The 27,409-nt window shown below is 41.2% G+C and overlaps 1 protein-coding gene across 2 annotated transcripts; it reads right to left on the minus strand.

Annotated features, from left to right (window-relative positions):
* Positions 1-924: 924 nt before the first annotated feature.
* On the minus strand, positions 925-25,949 carry grhprb (glyoxylate reductase/hydroxypyruvate reductase b). Of its 2 annotated transcripts, XM_088342739.1 has the most exons (10): positions 25,924-25,949; positions 21,323-21,514; positions 18,284-18,417; positions 18,126-18,198; positions 5,411-5,527; positions 5,249-5,337; positions 5,057-5,161; positions 3,618-3,753; positions 3,169-3,299; positions 925-1,092 (listed from the first exon to the last, which is right to left on the minus strand). In XM_088342739.1, the coding sequence occupies exons 2-10, from the start codon at positions 21,493-21,495 to the stop codon at positions 971-973; spliced, it is 1,080 nt and encodes a 359-aa protein (XP_088198865.1). In that variant the 5' UTR covers positions 21,496-21,514; positions 25,924-25,949; the 3' UTR covers positions 925-970. The 2 variants fall into 2 exon arrangements, with proteins under 2 accessions (XP_088198865.1, XP_088198864.1); XM_088342738.1 differs by lacking the exon at positions 25,924-25,949 and having other exon boundaries at positions 21,323-21,533.
* Between the last annotated feature and the right edge of the window lie 1,460 nt (positions 25,950-27,409).

Consider the following 27,409-nt stretch of genomic DNA (forward strand, 5'->3'; position numbering starts at 1 on the left):
AATTTTATAGCAAGGTTGTTAGCCCATAAAGCAGTAGGTACCAAGGTGGTGCTTGCAGAACACTTAGGGAGCGAGCTGGTGACCAGTTATGGGTCATTGCACGGTTTTAGGAAATATCCCTTCTATCTAGTATGAAGTTTTACTGCTTGATTGAGCCTTTTTAAACCTACTTCTTATAGTTACAACCTGGTAATAATACAATTATAGCATAGTAACAACAAAGTATAACATAACTCAAAATGCATATCAAACTGCTAGCTTTCCACACTAATCAGTTACAAAAAAAGTAGCCACCCGCTTTAAAAAAATTGTCGACCCCTGCCATAAAGGAACATTGGTAAAATCAATGTATTTATTTATTTGCCTGGGTGGGAAAGTCTTCTGTAAGGACAAGGAAATTTTTCATCCAAATTACACATTATTATTTTCCTCTAATCTCTCTTTTGGGGCTCTGTATGTCCCTATATGAGGAACTGTATATGTATTTAAAATTTCACCCATAAAAAAATGATAAAAATGCTAATGTTAGCCACAAAATGTTTTATTCTAACGTTTTCCATAACACTGATGTTTTTCTTCCAATATGTGAAGTTTTATGATTACATTTCTCCTAAAAGGTATCTGGAAAGACTTTTTTTTTGTCTTTATCCCATCTCTATTCGCCTATCTTTGCATCTGTGTCAAATTCTTTTTTTCATTGGGTCACTTGAGGGCCTGCTACACTTTGTGTCTAGACGTCATACTCAAAACTTTGTGCTTGATTGAATTCTGTGATGGCTAAATGTTAAACACCCCAGAGGGGCCCGTCCCACTTTTTTGAGAACCACTGCCATTGTGTGACTTTTGAATAAAAGTCTTGTTGATTCTGATGTTTATTCAGTTGCACAAGCACACTGAATTAAAAGAAAAATAATTACATTGAACTAATTTTTATAAATACATTTTAATCTGGTTACTTAGCAGGTCCAGCTCACAGTTTTAGCTCTTTGATCATCGGTTGGCCACTTAGGCCGAGCAGGAGGTTGTTTGCTGCCAGGCTGGACATGGCGTTGCGGGTGCTGTAGGAGGCACTGGCGATGTGGGGTAAAATCACTGTGGGGGGAGCAAAAATTAGCAAATAATCCCTTGACAAAATACATTTTTATGTAGTCTGACTGGGAAAACGTGTCCATCTTGTGAGGTCCCATTGATAAAGGAATTGTTCTCAAATAGGGATTAACCAAATCTTACACACCAGAAGTTTTTTTGTTCATTTTCTCTTCAGAAAATGACCAAAATCATACTTTCGTTTGCGGCTAAAGGAAAAACGGACATCCAAAAGAGCTATTTTGTGATGGCATCAAGTCTAAGGTAAGGCGATAACTCCCAGGAAAAGTTTACCACTGTTCCCAGTTTTCTCCATTTGTAAATAATGGCTCTGACAGTGGTTGGCTGGAGCCCTAAAGCCTTGGAAACGGCTTTTTGACCTTTTCTGGACTATTTCAACCGTTTTTTTTTTTCAGATTTCTTCTAGAATTTCTTTAGATCGTGGCATTGTGTTCTTTTTTGTAGCTTATTTCACTCTGTCTAACATATTCAATTTAATTTAATTCTTGATTCACACAGATGGTAGCAATCATTTTTGGGTGTGGCTTGTGGAATGGGTAAATCACAGTGAGATTGTGATTTACAAGGGAGGAGCAACTACTTTTTCACCTTGGGCAAGAAATGTTTTTTTGTTTGTTTTTGAAAAGTAGAATCAACATTTAAACACTGCATTTTGTATTTCCTTGGGTTGTCTCTGTGTAATATTAAAGTTTGTGTTATGATCTGAAACCTTTGTGAGTGATAAATATGCAAAAAATGCAGAAAACAGGAAGGGGCAAATATGTTTTCACTGCACTGTATTTTGTGTGTGAAATTCAGTCCATTCATTCATAAAATACATTTGCTGGCTTCAAGCTGTCTAGGGCAGGAGTTTAATTTACTTTTATTATTATTTTACTTTGGCAACTATACGAATGTTGCGCGTTGTTGCATTAGACTGTGCTGACTGCAGCGCCAACATCATTATCAGTTCCCTCATACTCATGTTTTCTTGTCATTATATACTTCTTGGATCATCACAAGCTAAAACGCACCAAAAATATGTACTCATAAAGGGAGAGCTAGACTGTTCAGTGCATCTGCTACAATCTATTTTTCATCACAACCATCAACCTTACTCAAAATACTTAAAAGTTGTACATGTAAGTTCAAAATATTCTACTTGCTGACATGATCTTTTGGCTAAAATCATCATTGCTGATCCCTTTGTTGCGTGCGTAAGTATGTGAAATTCTTAGATGATCTTTAATAAACTCTTCCATTTTCATCTTTTTGGGGGTTTGGTTGGCATTTGGACTGCATTTAAAAAATCTCTTTTCTTACTTTCACCTTTTTCATCCTGGAATGAAAGAAAACCACGACCAAGCGCGGGATATCAATTTGTCCATCTTTTGCACTTTGTTGTCCGACAGCAAGCTTTTTAAACGCACTTGATGAATGAATATACTCTATTGTCATTATACATTAGAACAACTAAAGTAGAGGCTTACTCCTTTCAGTGCAAAGTAAGATGAATTAAAAAGATAAAAATGTGTAAAAAGATAAATATCTAAGAACCAAAAACCAGGGGCTCAGGAGGTAGAGCATTTTCAACCTTTTTTTTTTAACCAAAGCACATTTAAAAATGTGAAAAATAAGCTTATAATAGCAATATTGGGTTTTTTAACGTTGAAGAATAACGTTATAAGGTCTTGAGTAGGAATCACATAAAAAGAGTACAGTATTTTATAATCTTTCACATTTATACTCAGCGTGAAATCTGGGCCTGTTTGGATGAACACAGAGATGATATACAGGTATGGATCAATGAATGACACATACGAAGCTCTTCCTCCACAGCTCTGTCTTTCTCTCACTAATTTTCTTGTCTCCAAGCACAAGGCAATTAGCTACCTGCTGTTGCTGCTGTCACTTATGGTATGGCAGAAAACTACATGATTAATCTTCCAGACGCAATACCGCACAAGCATACAAATTGGATAATTTCCCACGGCACACCTGACAATATGTCTCCGCATTTGGTTAAAAACAGTGCCTTTGAGTTATAAATGGTAGGACTAAATGCTAAGTTTCTGAGCTTACCACAGTTTTTAAGTTTAAACAGTGGATGGTCAGTAGGCAGAGGCTCGGGGACGGTCACATCAAGCCCTGCACCAGCAATCTGATTTGTGTTCAGTGCCTCATACAGGTCCTCTTGGTCCACCACGCCGCCCCTAATAGCACAGTAATAGTTAGAATACACTCTAAAAATAACCCAAATTGCACACCAAAATGAGTTCAAACTTTGCATGGTTTGTGTTTATGACTGTGCGAGGTGAATCTCTAGGATGCCTGTTTCCTTTCAGTCCATTTTTCAGTTTAGAATCTCTTCATAAAGAATTTGTGATTTCATGCGATACAGTACAACTTTTTTTCTTTGCGCGTTATTCATAAGCTATTGGTCCCAAGACTTGTATTCATTCTAAAGGGAGTCGAAAAAACATGCTTACCATGGAATGCAATTCTCAAAGAATATAAAGAATGCACCTCACCTGCTTGTGTTGATGAAAATCGAGTTTGCTTTCATCTTGGAGAAAAGGTTTTTGTTGCAGATTTTGTTAGTTTCAGGTGTTAGGGCACAACATGCCAACAGGAAATCCGACTGCTTTGCCAACTCATCAAAAGACACTAGTGAAAACATTGTAAAAAATTAGGAATTTAAGTAATACGCCACTACAGTTGGACCCCGGGTTACGGAATCCCTGCCGAATGATGTTTTTACGTCACGAATTGGAATACGATTTTTTCATTATGGTGTTGTCCCCACTGTACGATATCAACAACAAATTATTTTGTGGCCCAAGAATTTCTTCTTTGTGATATTCGTGCGTATGACAAGTTACATCTATAACATATGCTATTGGTCCAGATCATATAAATTGTTCGTGTAAGTATTATGGAATTGCCAATATTCTCTGGGCATAACTCTCTCCCACAATGCCTTTCTCTCTTTTTAAACATTTTCGCATGTTGCGCGCTTCATAAAGACGATACAATACTGTATTTTTGTACTGTATTTATTCGTTACGGGTCCTAAGACTTTTAATGATGCTAAAGGGAGAAGCAAATTCATGATAACCATGGAAACAAGGATTGTTATGATCGAAAAGTACAAAGGAGGCACATGCATTGTTACCCTTGCTTAAGTCAATATGGCCACAACCTATCAATGATTAAGACAATAAGAATATGGAAGTCTTCTGAAGGCATTACGATTCTTGCAAGTGGAAGTTTATAAAGTCCATTTATGAAGGAATCTATTAATTTTTGTTTTGAAACGTGTTGTCCTACTATTTATGTCCTATGTAAGTTTTTTTTTTTTTATATTAACCTTACTTTTGTTGTAGTTTTAATTAATTGTCCCTTGTGGTCCGGTGAATATATATCAAAAATCTTTCACTATGGAATATTTTTAAGGAGTGCCTTTACAGTATGGAAAATGCGTTACATTGATTTATCATATTATTTAATCCTATACATGTGGATCACATCCTATCATACTGACCGAGCACATACAAGCACAATGACCACATGCAGCTTCAGAGCCGCTTGTAGACAAAAGCAGATGTTTATCAAAATTGTTGGTATTTATTCGGGGTACCTTGAAACAAAACCTAGCTAAAGGCACTCCAGAGGCCTTAAGTACTACAGTCCTGGGTAAAATTTCACGAAATTCGTTTCAGCCATTTCGGAGCCTATAAGCCACATATGAACATACACCCCTGCACACACACATGTGCGCACAAATTGGGATTTATAGCCTCGATAGATAATCAGTGCTTGCTAATACTAATTTATTATTCTAACGCTCTTATGTGGGGGAGCGAAGTTCGGAATACCTTAGCTAATTACCCTAGGTTTCAACTCGCGATCCTTACTTTAGAATGGATGATTATTGTATCTCGGGGTCTACTGTCATTTATTTTCTTACCATACTCTGCATTGATACCACTTGCCAAATCAGGCCGAGGGGCCATGTCAGTATAGATGAATTTTTTCACTTTAAATGGGGCCAGACGCTCAGCAATAGCCACACCTTAATAATCAAAACACACACTTGGGTCAGACAAGTCAAAATATTTAATTGATTTACATATGTGTGTACTTGCTGAAGTTCTCTTACCAATCCTCCCCAGGCCTAAAATCCCCACGGTGCTATTGGCAAGCTCATGTCCACACAACCAAAGGGTCCTCCAAGTCCCCCAACCACCACTAAATTCACATTACAAAACATTGCATTGATGATGCATTTGACGAAAAAAAAATTGTGTGTTGGCAGGATTACTTTTTAGCTTCATCTGTTGCCTCAATTAGTCTCCTAGAAGTCGCCAAGAGCAAAGCTACGGTTAGTTCGGCAACAGCATCTGTCAAGACGTCAGGTGTGTAACCCACACGGATTCCTCTGCAAAACAAATTTGGCTCACTGTTAAGTGCCTTACTGATTGCATGTGTTATTATACTATTATTGATATTAGATTATTGTTACCGTTTTAGTAAAGAAATAAAAATATGGACAAAAATGGCTTGAATAATAATAAATCACATTCACGAATCCCTTAACTGCCAGGGCCGTAAGGCTACCACTTCCTTGGGTGTGTCTTGGGCAAGTATAGCCTAGCAGCTTCCATCCCTCTCCAGGACGTTTTTTTTTTTGGAGTAGGGGTTTGCTCCCCGACATGAAACAGATAATACTGGTTTCCATTGTTACTATTAGCGAGATAACTCTCCTGCTAAGAATCAGATACAGCACCTTCATCATCTGGTTGCTATTGTTCTTTGTCAAAGACCAGAACGGACACAGGACTTAATTGCATACGTTTCTCAGTTTTTATTGAAAAGAGAGTGACAGTAAGGCTTGCTTGCTTGATCCGAGGGACTGACGGAAAACGGGAGTGAGCGAGGCGGGAGTGACACTTCTGTGTCGGACGAAGACAGGCGGGAATGGTAAGTCGTTTGGCCGGGGCTGGAGATCAGAGGCGATGTCAAGTTCGTAATCGGGGTCGAAGGCAGGAGGCAGGCAGGTAACGAAGCAAAACGGGTCAGGTAACAGCGGCAAGCAGAACAGGTGTAGTCAGGTCCAGAAACGGGTCAAAAACGGAGATCACGTAGGAGAAAGGTTTTAACAGGAACATAGTCGGACGGGAAAGCTCACTGAGTGGAACACAACAGCTCGCAACGATCTGACAGAGACTGAACTGAAGCCGGGGGCTTAAGAAGGGTGTGGCCACCAATCAGCTTGTCCGGGCTGTTGGTGCCAATCAAGCCGCCGCAGGTGTTCCAAATTGGTAATTATGACAGACGCTTTGACCTAGGGATAAAGGGAGAAGGAGATAAAGAGAGAAGGGGAGAAGAAAAAAGGAGATAAAGAGAAAGAGATAAAAGGAAAAAAAGCAAGGGAGAGCAAAAGAAGATAGTCACAGAGAGAGAAATAGACAAAGCGAAACAAAGAAGGAGAAAAAGAGACAGAGTGAAAGAGAGGGGAATAGAGAGTGAGAGAAAAAGGGAGAAAGAAAGAGAGAGTTCTCAAGTAGTCGGCGAAGGACGAGTTGGACGTGCTGCGTGTGTTCATTCAGGGACTTGGAAAAAATTAATATATCATCCAGATATACGAAAACGAACCGGTTGAGCACATCACGCAACACGTCATTAATGAGGGCGTTGGTTATTCCGAAAAGGCATGACCAGGTACTCATAATGTCCCGTGGGCGTATTGAAAGCCGTCTTCCACTCATCCCCCTCCCGGACACGGACCAGGTGATAGGCGTTTCGGAGATCTAACTTCATCAAGACCGTGGCCCCTTGAAGTAGCTTGAAGGCGGAGGAGAGCAACGGTAAGGGGTACCGATTCTTCACAGTTATTTCACTGAGCCCCCGGTAGTGGATGCACAGCCGTAAGGACCCGTCCTTCTTTCCCACGAAGAAGAACCGGGTGAGGATGACGGTCGTATAATGCCGGCTGCCAGCGCATCGGAAATGTACTCCTCCATAGCTTGTCTCTCGGGTGCTGAGAGGGAGTAGAGCCGATCCCTCGGGGGAGTGGAACTGGGCAGGAGGTCAATAGCACAGTCGTAAGGGTGATGTGGAGGTAATTAGGTAGCTTTGGCTTTGCTAAATACCTCTCGTAGGTGGTGGTAGCAGGCGGTAGCCTTGGACAGATCCAGGGGAGGCGTAGAAGCGACAGGTAGAAGCGACAGGCCGGTCGGGGTGAGATGCGGCGCGCGGACAGGTTCGGTCAGCCTCTCCTCTGGTTTTTACCCGCAGTCCAATGGTCAGTCCGAGCGGCTGAATCAAGAATTGGAAACAGCGCTTCGTTGTATGGCCTTCAGGGAGCCTCTCTCTTGGGCACGACAACTGGTGTGGGTGGAGTACGCCCATAACTCCCTGATCAGCTCGTCCACTGGCACGTCCCCCTTCCAGTGCGTATATGGCTACCAGCCACCTCTGTTCCTCAGCCAGGAGGGTGAGGTCTCCTGCCCTTTGGCGTTTGCCAACGCCTGGCGCTGTCGCCGCACCTGGCACCAGGCACGCGCTACTCTTCTGCGGGCGGTTGACGCCTACTCTAATGGGGCCAACCGTAGGAGGATTCCAGCTCCGGTGTACCAGGTGGGCCAACAAGTATGGTTGTCTTCCAGGGACCTTCTGCTTCGGGTGGAATCAAAGAAACTGGCTCCGCGATTCCTGGGTTCGTTCCCGGTTGACACGGTCAGACTTCGCCTGCCTAGTACCATGAGGGTCCACCCTACCTTACACGTATCCAGGATCAAGCCTGTCCGCCAGAGTCCGCTGGTTCCTGTAACGCCTCCTCCTCCAGCCCTGCGTTTTTTGGATGGTGATCCCATCTACACGGTGCGAGGCCTTCTTCGCTCTCGTCAAAGGGGTAGGGGATTCCATTACCTGGTGGACTGGGAGGGATACAGTCCTGAGAAGCGATCGTGGATCCCAGCTCAACAGATTCTGGACCGCTCTCTCATCATGGAGTTCCATCGCCAGCATCCTGACCTGCCTGCTCCTCGCCGAGGCCGTCCAAGGGGCGCCCGCTCGTCGACTGCGTCTCCGCCTGGTCCTGCTTCTGCTTCTCCTCCTGATGTTGACGATGTAGCTTCGGTCCGTTCCGAGGAGTTCTGATTTGTGGTACCTGCATGTTGGATTACCTTTTTGCCTGTCGGATTTTTTTTTTTGCCTGTTGGATTACTTTTTTGTTTTGCCTGTTGGATTACTTTATTCTCCTGGTGGATTACTTTTCCTTTTTTTCGTCTTGGGATTTCTGGAGCCGTCCCTTGAGGGGGGTGTTCTGTCATAATTACTAATTTGGAACACCTGCGGCAGCTTGATTGGCAACAAGCCTTGACTTCTAGTTCCGGGTTATTGAGTGGCGGGAGTTTTTGTGTTGCTCATGTCGTCGCGACTACAAGATCGATTCAGATTCCTTCTATGGCAGAATTCTAGACTGAGATTTTTTATTTTGAACAGCTGAAGTTTCAGGTAAGTATCTCGGACGATTGGCGCGAGGTAAGTGCCGCGCACAATTGTTTTATAGTCGCGCTGCTGCCGATCAGTGGTGAAGGGAAACCCCTTCCACGGCTGCTAAGACGCAGTTCGGCTTCCGACTGCTCACAGGTGAGTATGGGTTGTTGTAAAGGTTGCTCCCGCTTCCGTAGAGCTTGAGCAGTTTAAAAGGAAAATGTTAGGTGCCACGGACACCGCTGCTAGCGTGGGTGGTAGCAAACCTGCTAGTCTGGTTAGCACTAGCCCTGAACGGCATGCTAATCGCCGTGAGCCAATTCACACACATAATAAGTTCAGCCCCCTGGCTAGTCCCACTCCAGCCCGGTCTACTGGCTCCCGTACCCTAGTTATAGGTGACTCTATCACACGTATCATAAAGCTTAGCACCCCAGCCACTGTTACCAGCCACGGTTATGTGTATTTCTGGGGCCAGAGCACCCGACATTAAGGCTAATTTGAGGGAGCTGACATGCAAATCTAGACACCAGGACAGGGCTAGCTACACCGATATAGTCATTCACGTCGGCTCTAATGATACTAGAATGAGGCAATCTGAGATTACAGAGAAAAATATTGCTAGGACCTGTAATCTCGCCAGAAAGATGCGTCGGCATCGAGTAATTGTCTCTGGCCCCTTGCCTGCGAGAGGCAATGATGGTTTAGCAGACTAGTTTCTGTAGTCAGCAGGGGATTTAGGTATGTTGATAACTGGCCTGCTTTCTGGGGCAGACCTGACCTGCTGAGGAGAGACGGCCTTCACCCTAACTGGGAAGGTGCTCTCGCTCTTTCTAAAAATATAGAGTACGACGGTTTAAGCCTTCCATGACAGGGTACACTAGTGCAGGCCAGGTCACAGGTGATTAGTGAACCTGTAACCACGGGTGTGGAGTCTGTATTGCTAGAGCTAACTAGCGCTATGCTAGATTCATGCAATTCACATAGTTTTTGTAGTTTAGAGCGTTCCATTGCCTGCACCACACACCCTTATCTGTACTCTTCTATAGCATCTTCTTCTGAGCTTATTACCTCTGATTCTCCCTTGTTAGGTGAGGAGGGAGAAGAAATAACATTATTTTCTACCACTAGCCATCCTGCTACTCCACCTGTCAACAATATTCCTGGGGAATGGAATTCGGGCCGCATCTGCCGCCATACAGGGGCTGGCACTATAATCCTGTGGAGGTTACCAATAATATTGCCATTAAGGTTCAAAACTCAGGAAAGGGCTCAGCTCAGTCCACAGTGCTGAAGCTTGGCCTTCTGAATATTAGATCACTAGGCTCCAAAGCTTTACTTGTCAATGACCTTATTAATGAACACAATCTTAACCCTATTGGCCTTTGTGAGACCTGGTTAAAACCAAATGAGTTTGTAGTCTTAAATGAGGCTACTCCCCCTAACTTTGTGAGTTCGCACTTGGCACGACCATGCAAAAAAGGTGGAGGCGTTATATCGGAAGGTAAGTTGAAATTTACTCCTGGTACCACCACTGTTTTTAAAACGTTTGAAGCACTTGTTATGAGGTCCTTAATGTCAACACCAATTTATGAAGTTGTTGTGTATCGCCCACCTGTACCATACTCAATTTTTTTGGATGAATTTTCGGAACTGTAACAGACATAGTAACTTATGCGGACAATGTTGTAATTATTGGTGATTTTAATGTTCACATAAACTCCCCATCAAATTCACTTTCAATTGCTTTTAAGTCATTGATTGATACATTTGGTTTCAATCAAATAGTTGATACGCCCACTCATAAAGATGCGAACACTCTAGATCTTGTTCTGACCCATGGCGTAGTAGCCTCAAATGTTACAGTGTTACCGTATCCTAACGCCATCTCTGATCACTATCTTGTTAAGTGTGAGGTGCTGTTTAATATTTACTGTGATAAGGAAAATTTAGGCTTTAGCAGTCGCAATATCCGCCCTACAACGGTATTAGCTTTAAAAGAACTATTACCCACAGTAGCTGCAGCCTTCCCTCCGTACACTGAATGAAAACTTTATTTCGAACATAAAAATAAAAACAGGACAAAAACAATGAATCAACAACGAAATAATGTCACACATGTTCGAAAAGGGGTAGTCAGAAGCAGATGCTTATTTTTCCTACCCCTTTATCTTCCCTATAAAACACATTTTATATATAGCTCCTCTTATGTCCAATACAACAAAATCTCATGGATATACTTATTAAATAGGTCAGATATCAATAATTATAATAGTTACAATAATCACATACTTTATACACTAATCTTCGCAATACCCATCCCTCAACGTCATAATGCGCATAATGTCACTGCGGCACCAGTGATAATATCAATAAAAATAAACACAATACTTATAACAGTTCTGATGTGATAATAGAACAATAACAACAAGTTAGCCATAGTTTGAAGTGCAGTATTTCCAGTACACTGGGTCTGTTGACTCACTTACAAACAACTTTAATACTGCTTTGGTTAATGTTCTTGATTCTGTGGCGCCCCTAAGGCATAAATTTCGACCTAAGAAGCATATACCTTGGTTTACTGAAGAAACCAGCTAAAGCATCTTTTTTCTCTAAGATTATTATTATTATTATTTAATAATCTGAATTTTTTGTTTGACACAATGGCGAAACTTACCAGACAACAACTTAACCCAAATAGTTCTACTTATTCTGCTTATGACTTTATGGAATTTTTTAATAAAAAGATTCAACTAATCAGGAATGAAATTTTGAATGAACGCTCTGTAACCTCCTCCTACCTCAAAGATGTGGAGGTGTTAGGTAAGGACCGTGTCGGCGGTTGTTCAGAAACATTCTCCAGTTTCAATGATTTGTCCCTTGATAGTCTAACACAGATGGTTAGTAGGGCCAAACTAACTACTTGCCTGCTTGATCCATTTCCAGCTTCCCTGGTGAAGGATCTGTTTGGGATCTTAGGACCATCAGTTTTAAATATCATTAATATATCGCTATCCTCGGGTATTGTTCCTGTAGTCTTCAAGTCTGCCGTCATTAAACCCACGCTTAAGCGACCTAACCTTGACCCAGAAAGCCTAGGTAATTATAGGCCAGTGTCAAATCTGCCATTTTTTTTTGTGCAAAATTACTTGAAAAGTTCGTTGCACAGCAGCTAAATGACTTTTATGCCAGAAAATAACCTCTTTGAAACTGTCCAGTCAGCATTTAGGGCAAATCACTCTACTGGGACAGCCCTGGCTAAAGTAACCAATGATCTCCTTTCAGCAAAAGATTCCGGGTGCCTCATCAATGTTACTGCTGCTGGATCTCAGTGCTGCTTTTGATACTGTCGACCACAACATATTACTTGTTCGTCTGGAATGCATTGGTATCTCAGGAACTGTACTCTCCTGGTTTAGGTCCTACCTGTCAGACAGGATGCAATGTGTTAAATATGGCCATCTGACCTCTACACACTCTAATGTCCCCTGTGGTGTTCCACAGGGCTCTGTACTTGGCCCCCTTCTTCTTAGTATTTATATGATCTTGCTTGGTGACATTATCCGCAAGTATAATATTAGTTTCCATTGCTATGCAGATGACACTCAACTGTATGTGCCACTGGAGACAACTGGACAGTTAAGTTGTAGAAATCTGGAGGCTTGCCTTACTGAGATTCAAAGATGGATGTCACTTAATTTTTTGCGCCTTAACCCAGAAAAAACTGAAATGTTGATTATTGATCCAGCTCACTGTCGTGAGTTGTTTTCAAACACTGCCCTGAACCTAGACAAATGAAATATCACCCATAACTCAAAAATCTAGGTGTTATATTTGATCCTAATCCGTCGTTTCAGTCACACGTGAAAAATATTACTAGAATAGCTTTCTACCACGTCCGTAATATTGCGAAGATATGCTCGATGCTGTCCCAATCAGATGCAGAGGTTTTAATTCATGCGTTCATTACTTCTCGGCTTGATTACTGTAATGTATTGCTTTCTGGTCTCCCGATGTCAAAAGTTTGCAGCTGGTTCAGAATGTGGCAGCTAGACTTTTGACTAAAACCAAAAAGTTTGAGCATATTACTCCTGTATTGGCCAATTTAAGATGTGACTTTGAGGTTCTCTTATTAACATACAAATGTTTGCATGGACTTGCACCCTCTTATCTCTCTCATTTGATTTCCCCCTATGTTCCTGCACGGAGTCTGCGCTCTGAAAATGCCGGTCTACTTGTGACTCCAAGTGCTAAGAAGTCTGCAGGCTTGAAAGCGTTCTCCATCCGGGCCCCGGTGCTATGGAATGCCGTGCCTCCGGAGATAAGATCTGCAACCTCAATGGAAGTTTTTAAATCAAGGCTTAAGACACACTTCTACTCCAAAGCTTATGATTGATGCCCACTTCATATTCTGTATTCTCCTGTCTTTTTCCAAATGCCTGCTTGGTGGTGATACGAATGAGAAGGACGATTTGAGATGAGTCAGCGGACCAGCGTTTGACCTGAAGCATGTCAACTCCTGCATGGACCAGCTGCCAGAGACCGGAAGCTGCGTTGTGGCCGTCATAGACTTTCTGGACTAGTTTGCAGGCTTGGGGCGTCGTTGCTGTTATGCACTTTCCGGACAAATTTTCAACATGTTACCTAGTGTTTATTATCTTTATGTATTGTAATGCTAAACGTAATTCACCCTGGTCATCCTGAAAGGGGGATTACCACTTGTGAGGTCCCTACTCAAGGTTTCTCTTTTTCCTCACGCTGAGGTTTTGAGTTGTTCCTTGCCCGCATGTTGGTTTAAGATCAGATAATTGTGTCATTGTAATCCTGTGCAGTCCGTTGAGATATTTTTGTGATTAAGGGCTATATAAATAAATGTGACTTGACTTGACTTGACCAACAGTCCGGACAAGCTGATTGGTGGCCACACCCTTCTTAAGTCCCCGGCTTCAGTTCAGTCTCTGTCAGATCGTTGCGAGCTGTTGTGTTCCACTCAGTGAGCTTTCCCGTCCGACTCTGTTCATGTTAAAACCCTGATCTCCGTTTTTGACCCATTTCTGGACCTTACTACAACTGTTCTGCTTGCCTCTGTTACCTGACCCGTTTTGCTTCGTTACCTGCCTGCCTCCTGTCTACGACCCCGATTACAAACTTGACATGACATTGCCTCTTATCTCCAGCCCCGGCCAAACGACTTATCATTCCCGCCTGTCTTTGTCCGACACTGAAGTGCCGCTCCCGCCTCGCTCGCTGCCGTTTTCCATCAGTCCTTGGATCAAGCAAGCAAGCCTTACTCTCCCTCCCTTTTCAATAAAATCTGAGAAACTTATGCAATTGAGCCCTGCGTCCGTTCTGGTCTGTGACAAAGAACAATAGCGACCATATGATGAAGGTGCTGTATCTAATTCTTAGCAGGAGAGTTCTCTCGCTAATAGTAACAATGGAAATTGAGTCCTGTGTCCGTTCTGGTCTATGACATTCTAAGGTTGTTGTTTTTTTATATTGTAAAGAAATTCTAAAAATAATATGGGGAAATCTATCTCTCAAATCTTCAAGTTCCCCTCCACATATTCTCATCTCATCTCATCTCATTAACCGCACCGCTTATCCTCAGTAGGGTCGCGGGGGTGCTGGAGCCCATCACAGCAATCATCGGGGACTGGGCAGGGGACAACCTGAACTGGTTGCCAGCCAAACACAGGGACAGGCAACTCGCTCGCTCATTCACACATAGGGACAATTTGGACCGGCCAATCCACCTGAAATGCATGTCTTTGGAATGTGGGAGGAAACCGGAGTGCCTGGAGGAAACCCACGCAAGCACGGGGAGAACATACAAACTCCGCACAGTAAGTCCGGTACCTGGATTTGAACCCACACAGGAGGTTCCCTAGACCTTAGAACTGTGCCGTACACACGCTAACCAGTGCGCCGCCGTGTTGCCCCCTTCCACATGATATTAATACAAAACTCAATTCCAATGAAGTTGGGAAAGTGTGTTAATTGCAAATAAAAATTGATCCAAGTAAATTGCAAATTCTTTTCAACCCATATTTAAATGAATGCACAGCAAAGACAACATATTTATTGTCTTCACTCATAAACTTTATTGTTTTGGGAGAAAATCATCAACTCTGTAATTTGATGACAGCAACACGTGCCAAAATAGTTGGGACAGGTGTCAATAACTACTCAGAAAGTGGATGAATGGAAATCAACCAACTATTTGCAGGTGAACAGATGAATTAGCAACAGGTGAGAGTTGTTACTGGGTATAAAAAAGGGAGACCCGAACAAGCTAAGTCATTCACATGCAAGGATGGGGCGAGGTTCACCTCTTTGTGAACAACTGCGTGAGCAAATTGTTGAACAGTTTAAAAACAACATTCCTCAAAGTACAATTGCAAGGAATTTAGGGATATCATCATCTACAGTCCATAATATTGTGAAAAGGTTCAGGGAATCTGGAGAAATCACTGTGCGTAAACGGCATGGCCGTAAACCATTATTGAATGCCCGTGACCTCCGAGCCCTCAAGCGGTACTGCATTAAGAACCGACATCAATGTGTAAAGGACATCACCACATGGGCTCAGGAACACTTTGGAAAACCACTGTCAGTCAATACAGTTCGACGCTATATCCGTAAGTGTGGGTTAAAACTTTATGTTGCAAAGCGTAAGCCATTCATCAACAACATCCAGAAACGCCGCAGGGTTCTCTGGGCCCGAGCCCATCTAAAATGGACTGATACAAAGTGGAAAAGTGTTCTGTGGTCTGATGAGTCAGTTTTCCAAATTGTGTTTGGAAATTGTGGACGTCGTGTCCTCCGGTCCAAAGAAGAACAGAACCACCCAGACTGTTATGCACGCAAAGTGCAAAAGCCAGCATCTGTGATGGTATGGGGGTGCATGAGTGGCCAAGGAATGGGTAACCTGCACATCTGTGAAGGCACCATTAATGCAGAAAAGTACATTCAGGTTTTGGAACAAAGTATGTTGCCATCCAAACAGAATCTTTACCATGGGCGCCCTTGCTTCTTCCAGCAGGATAATGCCAAGCCACACACTGCACGTCTCACGACAGCGTGGCTTCGTAGTAAGAGGGTGCGGGTGCTTGACTGGCCTGCCTGCAGTCCTGACCTGTCTCCCATTGAAAATGTGTGGCGCATTATAAAGCGCAGAATAAGACAAAGGAGACCCCGGACTGTTGAACAGCTGAAGCTGTACATAAAGCAAGAATGGGAAAGGATTCCACTATCAACGATTCAACAACTAGTCTCCTCACTTCCTAAACGTTTATTGAGTGTTATTAAAAGGAAAGGTGATGTAACACAATGGTGAAGAAGCCCCTTTCCCAACTACTTTGGCACTTGTTGCAATTATAAAATTCTAAGTTTATCATTATTTGCTTATGGAAATAAAGTTTATGAGTTTGAACATGGATAATCTTGTCTTTGTGGTGTATTCATTTAAATATGGGTTAGAAAAGGTTTGCAAGTCATTCTATTCTAATTTTACTGACATTTTAAACTTTTTCCCAACTTCAATGGAATTGACTTTTGTACATTTTTACAAATATTATTATTATTGTCGTTATCCCTTTAGTCAATGTTATTAAAATTATTATTACAATTATTAGTAGTAGTAGATGATAGATAAAATAAATTAAAGTATTTTAAGAATATAATACAAAAATAATAAAAACAATCTATACAATCGACCCTACTGAGGATAAGCAGTGCAGATAATGGATGGATATACAAGCGTGTGCCTTTTTGTATTTTTTTATAAAATCAAATGTGTCCGCCATTTCAGAAAATGTTTCCTAATGCAAAGTGTGTTACTAATTTCCTGTATTATTATACATTTATTATTGTTATTATTAATCTTCTTCTTACTGTTATTATTTTTTTAGTTAATACATTAAAATATCCAAAAATAATAGTGAAAAGGCAAGTGTTTACCTTTTTTTTGATAAATGCCTATCAGATTTTACTGAATGTTAAGTGCCTTACTAATTCAATGTGTTATTATATTTTTCTTATTGTTCTATTCATATTTATGATACGATTATTGTATCAATTTAATACTTAATGTTATAATCAGATGGGTTCTTAAATATATTATTGTAAAATGTGTTTAGACAATAAATGAGGCGGGACCTAAATGAACTGTGACCTCTCCCAACAGACCTTTTTTCTTTTCTTTCTTGGATGAACAAAGGAGAAGAAAAATGTCATCCATCCATCCATTACCTGCACCGCTTATCCTCAGTAGGGTCACGGGGGTGCTGGAGCTCATGCCAGCTTTCTTCGGGCAGTGGACAGGGGACACCCCGAACTGGTTGTCAGTCAATCATTTATTGGTTGCCTGAGTGTATTTTAACCCCATTTCTAACCATTAAAACCTGGTAATAATATGATTGTTATGATAGAAATGCATATCAAAGTGGTAGCCCTATGTGCTAATCAATAACAAAAAAAGTAGTTCTAAGCTGCAAAAAGATTTGGTGACTTCTGAATTACGTTGCATCTGTTAGGGTCCTTTTTTTTAAGTAAGAAGAGGACTCTCCTTTTGTTAGGATCAAGGCAAAGCTGAACAAAGGCTGACCACAAGCCCACTTCCGTTTGGAGAAGAACCTAAGTTAGTTTTGGACCTCACTCCTCATTTCCCCTGAATGTTTTGGCAGTTAATAAATGTTACTTTATTAAACCTTTTAAAACTCTCTCCTGGGTGTGTGTTTGTTCTAGTGTAAAACCTACCGGATTCCCTGGGTTGCCACTACACATTTGTTGGATCATTTTATTTTTCATTTTGTCTGCCATTGTCATCCTGATTTTCATTGTCATTTTCACTTCCACCACCACTCCAGGTTTGTTTGAGTTTGTTTCTTTGTTACTTTGTTCCATGCATTTTTAAGTTCTAGTCTTGGTCTTTGTTTCTGGTCTGGGCACTTCCATGTTTGTTTGTCCCTTTGTACCTCTTTTTCATTATTAAATGCAAACCCCAGCCGCAGTTCGTGCTTCCCACATGCGTCCATCAACCCCAAAAAGTTAACAGAATGACGCAACATCAAAAGACTGAGGGGTTGGCTCCCACATTCCTGTTCGGCAGTGGCAAGGAGAAGCCCCTTCGGCTGCACCTGATTCGACGTTGTATAACATTTAAAGAAAGCCAGATTTAAGGACATTTGGATATGCACACAGTTGTTGGGTCATTTTAATTTTTTTAAATCTCACCTGCCATTGTCATCCTGGTTTTCATTCATTTTCACTTCGACCACCACGTCGGTCTGTTTGCGTTACTTTTTGTTTTCTTTGTTAGTTTCATGCATTTTACAGATCCAGTTTTGGTCTTCGTTTCTTGTTGAGGCATATCCTTGTTTTGGGAGGCCATTTTTGTGATTCACCTCGTACCTCTTTTTCGTTACTAAATGCAATCCCTCATTTTGAGCACCCGTCTCAGTTCCTGCTTCCCCTACAAGCGTCCATCACTCCCAAAAACTTAACAGTATCTGTCAAATGTATTTCATCAAAATCACCTTTTCTTTAGCTCCTCTAGAGAAATATGGTCAAATCCCACAGACATGGTGCTGAGGACCTTCAGGTTGGGACCTGCGTGAGGTACAAAACCACCTTATTTTAGTCTATGTGCAAGAATCTACGAAATTATGATAGTCGACTATTGGAAATCTTTGACCTGCAGTATCCAACAATTCAGCATCAATCTTCTCGGTTAATACACAGAGGAGAGCGTCCACCCCTTGGACCTTCTCGAGAAGCTCCTTCCTTGGTACGGGGACATCATCTGAGTCCCACAGTTCAAACTGTACTCTGTGAAAATAGATATAGTGAATATTTTATAACAGTAATGCAAAATAAATGTACTTACCGTAAATTCCCGACTACAACCTGCTACTTTTTTGCTAAATTTTAAACACTGCATCTTTTAATATGCCTTTGATTAACTAGGTCCTGCCCCTTGACTGTCTATACTTAAAGTGCGAGCTGCTCTTTTCCACAACCCATGGGCTCTAAAACACCATGGTGACATCTGGAAAAATGTATGACACCTTTACAGAGAAATACGTTTTTTTGCCAACAATTATTCATAAAATAGCAGCAAAACAGGAGATTTGATAGTAGTTTAATAAATATTTACAAGGTACTCATGATATTTCAACTTTTTGACCCACAAATCAAGTCCCCAATTTATACATCTGAATTGATCGGCATTGGAGGTTATCGATTATCAAACACGTCTGGCACTCACCCTATCTAGCATTATTCTCCACTGTATTGTTGCCCTGGCACTCTGTTACCATGCCAACCACCATGAACAACAACACAAAAAAGCATGTTTTTTTTTTTTTGCAATCTGGCATTATTCTCTACAGTATCATTTTCCATGAAATGAAAGAAATTGACATGAATTTGTTCATTGTTCCAGCCATTTAAGCATTTGGCTTGAAACCCATGCAGTGTGGATTGTAGAATGACAAAATTGAGTTTTGTTCTTAAATTTGTTAATCAGGTGTGCTCTGTGGTCTGGAATTTAAGATGTTTGTATTTTTTTTGTAAGTCACTGCATGCAGAGATACTGTAATTCAGTATCTTTGCTTTTCTTCCAGTGATCAGCCAATTAGCTATAACATTTGTCCATCAGTAGGTGGTAGCAGATTACGTTTTTCTTTCAATACAGTATACTAATTATCTGCTCATAAAGTAGTACAGTATATTTAATAACTTGTTTGCTGACGCTGTATAACATTGCAGTGCAAAACAAATGAATAAAAATAAACATGTTGCACAGAATTTTGCTGATTTCAATCATTTAACTTTTCATTTTAAAAAACAGAAAATTCAACACTATAAAAAATGTTGTTCAACATGAGGGTATTTGTTGCTAATTTTAAGCATTATTATGTGTTTTTTTTGCCGGTAAAACAAGATGAAAATAATGTAAAACTTGAAAAACAGGCTAAAAATAACAATAAAACCCAAAATTATCAACCAAAATGATTAAGTTCTGATGTTATGGGTTCGAATCCAGCTACCAGTCTTCCTGTGCTGAGTTTGCATGTTCTCCCTGTGCTTGCATGGATTTCCTACGGGCACTCTAGCCCCTATTTGCCCTCCCACATTACATAAACATTAATGCATGTCAGTTTAACTGGCCGCATGTCAGTTTAATTGGCCGCTCCAAATTGTCCTTAAGTGTGAATGAGCAAGTGAGTTGTCTGTCTCTGTGTGGCCTGCGACTGGCTGGCAACCAGTTTAGGGTGTCCCCTGCTTAAGGCCCGATGAATGATGGGCCGCACACTAGCACCCCCGCAACTCTATTGAAGATAAGATGTGCAGATTATAGATGGATGGATGATTAGACCATGGTGAGCACAAACGTCATGAAAAACATAGGTAAACATGGGTGGCTGGCGATTTTTGTCCCTTTTTGTTGATTAATCATTAGAAAAAAAATGAAAATAAAGACTGAAAAATAAAGAAAGAAAGCAAAAGAAAGAGGGAAAAAGTTTATTTTCGTAAAAAGAACAAAAATAGAGTTGCGTACTAAACTATCAGGAAAAAAAAATATCTGTCATTTTGTTTTGATTGACCCAACGATTAGGTGATTTTGAACACAAAACAAACAAACTGAAATTTGAATCTAATCTAAGCCTTGGTTTATTCCATTTCTTGAGGCTAGGTCAAAAATGGACATTCACTATCTATTTTCAACAATATTTTGAGTTGTTCTGTACTTGAAATGTAAAACTTCATAATTATTTGTAAAATAAGCCTATAATTGATATATGCAAATTGCTCAGTGCCTTTATACAAAGCATATTTTTTACAGGTTAATTGACTATACATTTCTTAATTAACACCTTGTAATAACATAATCATAACATAGTCATAAAACAGTAAATTGTTTCTTTTAGAAATGCATTTCAAACTTTTTCATTTGCACAGGGTTTGTGCACCTTTTTTCATCACCAAATTCAAGCACTTTTTAAGGACATTTATTTCAATGTCTCCAGGACAAAATAAGTAATCATGTAATTTGCACATTTGTGATGTACATATGGGATTTTTAATCTTGTATGTGCATTTATCAAGACCTGAGATTATCAGATTACGGGTAAATCACAAATATATTCGGATATCTCAACAATATTAATATTTCTGAGACAAATCTATCCCCATGCAAATAGGGGCCGGGTAAAATAACAGTAGTATGCAGCTTACATTTTCAGTCCCTGGAAATTCTTCCCATTACAATCTACTTCTTTTAAACACTCTCTTATTTTCTTTGCATGTCCATAATTGATGCGTAATCATTGCACTAATACACACTTCATAGTGCCTTGTTGAGGTGGACGCGACCCGTCAGGGTCGATGACGCTTAATAAGACAATGCTATAACAGACCAATGCCAGCTTCTGTTAATCACGAGGGAAGAATAAATGCAATGGCAAAGTGAAGCAACCAGAGAGCTGCATGTGTTGGGTCATTTTAATCTGACGTGTCATGAAACATGGTAAAAATTTTAAGCATTTACAAGCACTTCACCCGAAATTCAAGCAGATTTCAACCCTTGAAAACACAATATTAGAATTTAAGCATTTTCAATTATTTCAAGCACCTTTACGTACCACGTATGCACTAATCAAAAACAAAAAGTACCTCTCAGGTTTAAAAAAGATTGCGACCCCTGCTTAAAGAAAGTCAGAGCACTCACTGTCCAGATTCTTTGAGGATCCTTAAACCCTCAGAAGGAATCTGGCGGGTGACGTAGACCCTTGGTAGAGTTGACATGTCCCTCTTCATGTAGCCTTCTGGAGCACCAGTAAAAGTCGGCGGCTTGACTATAGCACGCCGGATTTGCCGCAGTGCCACACGACTGTACCACATTTCCAACAGAAAACTCAACCTAAGGGTAAAAAACAGAGACTTTGAGGGTTGCCTACCTGTGTGTAGACATTGGCCTGTGGTGCAGTAGGAGGAGCCTGCAAGTCACCAGCCAATGCAATTCGGGGGAGGATGTTTCTAAAGTCTGAAGGTGAAGTAGATTGTGTCAGCTTTTTGCTATTAAGCAATATTATGGACTGGTTGTACGTTTTGATAGTATCAAAAGAACTCTTGTTGCAAGAGCATTAGGATTGCTTTTTCCATACATTACGGTGTGGGAATTTGGGTCAGGACAATGTCAATGTTTCACTTGATTGTTGAACTTTGCTTCTGTAAACAAGAAAGATCCCAAATTCCAAAATTCTGCTTCTGCAGGCTTACTTGATCCAATAGTGGGATACACATAAGAACTAAAGCATGATTTTTTTTTTTTAATCTCTTTTTAGTTAAATACGTTTTCTGGGTTGCGGGAATTTTTGATCACCAGGGATACAAACATAAAACTATTTCAGCTTTTACAATTCTAATTCAGCATCCAAATGAGAATATAATATAAAACAAACAAACCAACCTAATACACGGAAAGCAACAACAACAAATAAAAAGAAAGAAAGAAGAAGGGACTAAGAGAACAATCAGAAAAAAACAGAACCTCGACAAACCTAAAAAGAGCAGATAGAGTAAACAGACCTGTTGCAGTAGGTGCCTCCCCACACATGAGACACCTGAATGCATTATTGTAAGATAAAGACAATAAATGGATAAAAAAATATCCTTGCCCAACACAATATATATGAGTCAGTGACGTTAAGAGTTGAATGAGGGGACTTTGATGATAATGGCGGCGCGCATAGACGCAGCGGCTCACAGCTCTTCAGCTAATTTTCTATTTATTACTGTTCTCTTGTCTTTTTTGCTTTCTTTTCTGGACACATGCGTGGCCAATAATACCTATAGTCGGGAGGAACTTATACATTCGGGTCTGCGTGTAAATTTCGACTTTTTGGGCACTTTTTATACCACCTTTGATATACCACAAGAAATAGGGTAGGCCAACCCACACATTCGGTTTTAATCAACTGAATGATTTGTTGACTCATAAAGATGGAAACACGCTAGACTTGGTTCTGACTCGAGGAGATTCAACCTCAAACGTGACGGTATTACTAAATCACGACTTAAAAGACGCATGCCTTGGTTTACTGATGAAATTAGATCGCTTTGACAACACTGCAGGAAATCTGAAAGAAAATGGCGCGCTACCAAGCTTGAGGTTTTCCGTCAAACTTTGCGTGACAACTCGTTAAAAGATAAAGCAGCCCTTGCCTCTGCAAAATCAACCTATTTTTCGAAGGTGATTGCGGCACAAAAGAATAACCCCAAAATCCTTTTTGACACTAGCATCGTTAACGAGGCAACAGATTATTCCAGATAGTTCTACCGATTCAGCCCATGACTTTATGGTCTTCTTTAATAAGAAGTTTCAACGCATACGAAAAGAAATTTCTAAAGACAGTGTTAATACATCACTTATTGAAGATGAAATCTAAAGATGCACGACATGGTGGCTGTCCAAGGACTTTTTCCTGATTTAGTAATCTGTCACTTGATGATCTTAAACAGGTTTTGAATAGGGGCATATATATTATTAGTAGTATTATTAGTATTATAAACATATCACTCTCCTCATGTGTAGTTTCAGCGGCATATATATATATATATATATATATATATATATATATATATATATATATATATATATATATATATATATATATATATATATACATCATTTTTTTTTTCTTTTTTGCGGAATAGTTTGAAATCTCTTTCTAGAAAATTTGAATTAATTATTTGTTTACCACTTGAAGGCACTTAATCAGTGGGCCCCAAACTAAGACCCGCACACCTGCTTGCTCACATAGACTGGCCCACTGAACAATAGCAGAGAGCATTTAGTTGCAATTTCTGACTCCGTTTTCATTAAATGACGATGGTTTTCTGGGTTGTGGTAAGACAATAGCTTGGTGGTTATCATGCAGTCACACGGTTCAAGAATCAAGGGTTCAATCGCAGCCACTGCAAAACCTCCCTGCACAGAGCCTCCGAATCCTCCTGGTGCGTGCAGGGGCCATCGTCATTACATTATGGCTTTTCTGTCCCCCTCAGGCTGGGATACACTCAAAACGGCCCATTTTGACTCTCAGTCAGACTTTTTAAAAACTTTGCATTACTAAAAAACTGAACTTTTTTTCAACCAATGTCCACCAAATGTAAAACTTTTAGAAGATTTCCAACCCGTGAAAGCAAGTTTTATTCTAACATGAATGGTTGAAAAGTTATTGTCATTATTAGATGATTGCTTTTTTGGCATATTGGGCCGAGATATACTTATATTCGCCCTTTTTATACTGCCAGTCACACTTTTTTAAAACTTTGCATGACTAAAAAAGTGAAATTTTGTCAACAAATCTCCAAGATGTATAAAAAATTAGGAAGATTTCCAACTCAGAAAAGCAAGTTTTATGATTCTAACTTGAAAGGTTAAAAAGTTTGAAATAATTATTTGTTGACCACTTGAAGGCACTCAATCAGTGGGCCCTAAACTAAGACCTGCAAAACCACTTGCTCATGTAGTCCGGCCCACTGAACAATACCAGAGCGCATTGAGCCGCAGACTTTATTGATTTGTTTCATGGTTGTAACATGCTACAAACATGGGTTGCGGCGGTGTAATTGCTGAATTCTTACACCTGAACTACCAATGATTTACTATAGATGGCATATAAGAAGAGATTGGGTTTTATCTCATAATCACATTATCTTTAGTCACTATACCAGAGACAAGCGGCCCTGAAACGCTATGGATCCCCTTAGTTTCGCAAATGACTGCACAGGTTACAATTACACCATCCCCTGATCTTAAACCAACATGCAGGTCAGGAAAAACTCAAAAACCTCAACATGAGGAAAATAAGAAACCTTGAAAAGGGGCCTCACAAGAGGTAATCCCTTTTCCAGGATGACACTACATTTTGCAATGGGTAAGAAAACAAAAAACCTCGTGAACATCAATAAAAAAACATAGGTAAAATGTAAAAATGTATCCAGAAAGTGCATGACAGCTACGAAGCCTCAATCCTATAAAATTGTCCAAAAACTCAATGATAGCAACAACACCTCGAGCCCGTAAAATTGTCTAAAAAGTCCAAGACCACAACGACCCAGCTTCTCATCTCAAACGGCTGGTAGATGCCGACATAGAGATGCTACAGGTGCACGCTGGTCCGCTGACTCGATACTTCCTTTATAAGTAATAAACGCATGAATTATAAACTCGTCATCTGATGGGTCAGCATTGGGCGAATCTTCGTAATATTACGGAGGTGGAAGAAAGCTAGTAATATTTTTCTCATGTAACTGAAACGACAGATTAAGATCAAATATAACATCTACATTTTTGACTGAGTCACTATAGGTGATATTACATTTGCTAAGGTTCATAGCTGTGGTTAAGAACAAATCAGGACAATGAGCTGCACCAACAATCCAACAACCAACAACAAATACTAAAAAGAAGAAGGCCAAGTACAGAGCCCTGTGGTACGCCACAGAGGACATCAAAATGTTCAGAAGTCAGATTGTTGTAGGTGCACATTGCATCCTGTCTGACAGGTAGGACCTAAACCACCAGAGTACAGTTCCTGAGATACCAGTCCATTTTTACAGAAGATCTAGTAATATATTGTGGTCCACAGTACCAAAAACAGCACTGAGATCCAGCAGCAGCAGCATTGACGAGGCACCAGAATCTATGACTAAGAGTGTCACGATTTGTCAATTGCCCTCACCTGCGCTCTCTCTTTCAGCCCCAGCTGCCACTTGTTCCCTAATTAGTCCTCCTATTTAAGCATCTCATTCTCGTTCACTTCAGCAAACCTCAGTACATGTAAGGCAAGCACTTTTTTACTGTGGCTCCCCTTTCTGTTTTCGACCTGTTCCTTTATCCTGCCTGGTTCCAACCCGTTTCCTGTTGTGATCTCCGACCACGCTCCGTTCTCCTGACCCGGCTACCCGATTTGTTCCAATGCCCGAGCACGCTCTCTTCTCACGCCCCGGCTACCTGACTTGTTCCGTTCCACGATCACGCTTTGTTCTGCAGATCTGTGACTACGCTCCGTTCTCCTGTCCCGGCAGCCCAACTTGTTCCGATCCACGATCACGCTTCGTTCTCACGTCCCGGCTACCTGACTTGCTTCCGATCCCCAACCACGCTTCATTCGCGAGGGCTTCCCGCTCCTCCTGCTCAGTGACCACCAGATTGCTCTTTTTTCTCTCGCCCTGACTTCCCCGATCCCTTAATAAAGCGTTGTGTCAAACGTTACGCATTTGGGTCCATTGCTTGTTACGGTCGTGACAGTACGGACTCACCAAAAATGGACTCAGCGAAGGCTCACACAAACGCTGATAGGGGAGAGACGGAGGCTCCCCCCTCCCTGCAGCGTTTACAATGGACTGAGGGTGAAGTCCAACAGATGTCGAGTGACGTCTCTGCACTTCTTCAACAAGTCCAACAGCAACAACGGCTGCTTCAGCATCAGTAGGCTGAGTGGAAATCCAGCTCCACATCTTCAGGCTTCATGGCATTCCAAAAGATATTGATTCCGACCGGGGCCCCCAGTTCTCCTCCAGATTCTGGAAGGAGTTCTGTCGTCTGCTGGGGGCTTTGTTGAGTCTCTCCCAGTGTTCATTTTACCTCTGAAAAGTGATGAGTCCCGGGGACTCGGATCCTCAAAAATCTATGGGTCCCAACAGAGATCTATGGGTCCCTAAAATTTAGTGTTATCGAGGTTGAAATTGTAAATCGGTGACAAATATATAATAAAAATCTATATAGTCATTAAGTTTTAATCATGAAATTATTAATTCATTTTCTGCATCAAATTATTGTTGGTAATATACCGATTAAAGGGATAACCACAAACCTGTCTTTTTTTCATTTTCTCCTTTTATACTTCCTTTTTTTCTTAACTTCTTTATACAACATAATAATTCGTAATATAATGCATCAAAGCAAGTGAGCCGTTTGAGAGCCGGCTCTCTTGAATGAGTTGAGCCGAAAAAGCCGGTTCTCTAAAAAGAGACGGACTTTTCACCACACAACTCGAGATCGATTGGCTTGCAGACGAAAATTCGAACCGCGAGACCAAAACAACATCTGCCGGATCTGCCTGACGAAAAGTTTGGATTGCGGTAAATCTTTGTTTTAAAAAAATGTAATCGGGTAATAATGACAATTCTGTGTCAAAAAACGTTGATTCGAGACTATGTCTCATCTCATCTCATCTCATCTCATCTCATCTCATCAGCTGTACCGCTTATCCTCATTAGGGTCGTGGGGGGGGCTGGAGCCCATCCCAGCCATCTCCGGGCAGGGGGCAGGGGACACCCTGAACTGGTTGCCAGCCAATCGCAGGGCACACAGGGACAGACAACTCATTCGCTCATTCACACCTAGGGACAATTTGGACCGGCCAATTCACCTGAAATGCATGTTTTTGGAACGTGGGAGGAAACCGGAGTGCCCGGAGGAAACCCACGCAAGCACGGGGAGAACATACAAACTCCGCACAGGAAGTCTGGAGCTGGATTTGAACCCACGACAGGTTCCCATGACATGAACTGTGCCGCACAAGCGCTAACCACTGCGCCGCCGTGCTGCCCTTCGAGACTATGTGACCCCAGGAAAAATTATGCGTCTAGGACGCAGGGACGTCGGCAAATGAGAACACTGCTCTCCTCGGGGTTTCACCCCCAGTTGAACGGCCAGTCTGAGCACGTCAACCAGGAGCTAGAACGGCCCTACGCTGCGGGGTCTCCCCAGAACCTCTCTCCTGGGCTCAACAGCTGGTGTGGG

This window comes from Urocampus carinirostris, chromosome 8 (assembly GCF_059441175.1).
Source record: "Urocampus carinirostris isolate Australia breed hairy pipefish chromosome 8, RoL_Ucar_1.0, whole genome shotgun sequence".
In the NCBI taxonomy this organism is placed as follows: Eukaryota; Metazoa; Chordata; class Actinopteri; order Syngnathiformes; family Syngnathidae; genus Urocampus; species Urocampus carinirostris.

Coding starts and splice junctions, on each gene's coding strand:
- grhprb (XM_088342739.1), bottom strand. CDS start 21,495: ATGTGGTACAGTCGTGTGGCACTGCGGCAAATCCGGCGTGCTATAGTC. Junction 5,528..18,125: donor CTAGAGGAGCTAAAGAAAAG/GTGATTTTGATG, acceptor TTTGTTTTGCAG/AGGAATCCGTGTGGGTTACA. Junction 5,162..5,248: donor TTTAGGCCTGGGGAGGATTG/GTAAGAGAACTT, acceptor TTGATTATTAAG/GTGTGGCTATTGCTGAGCGT.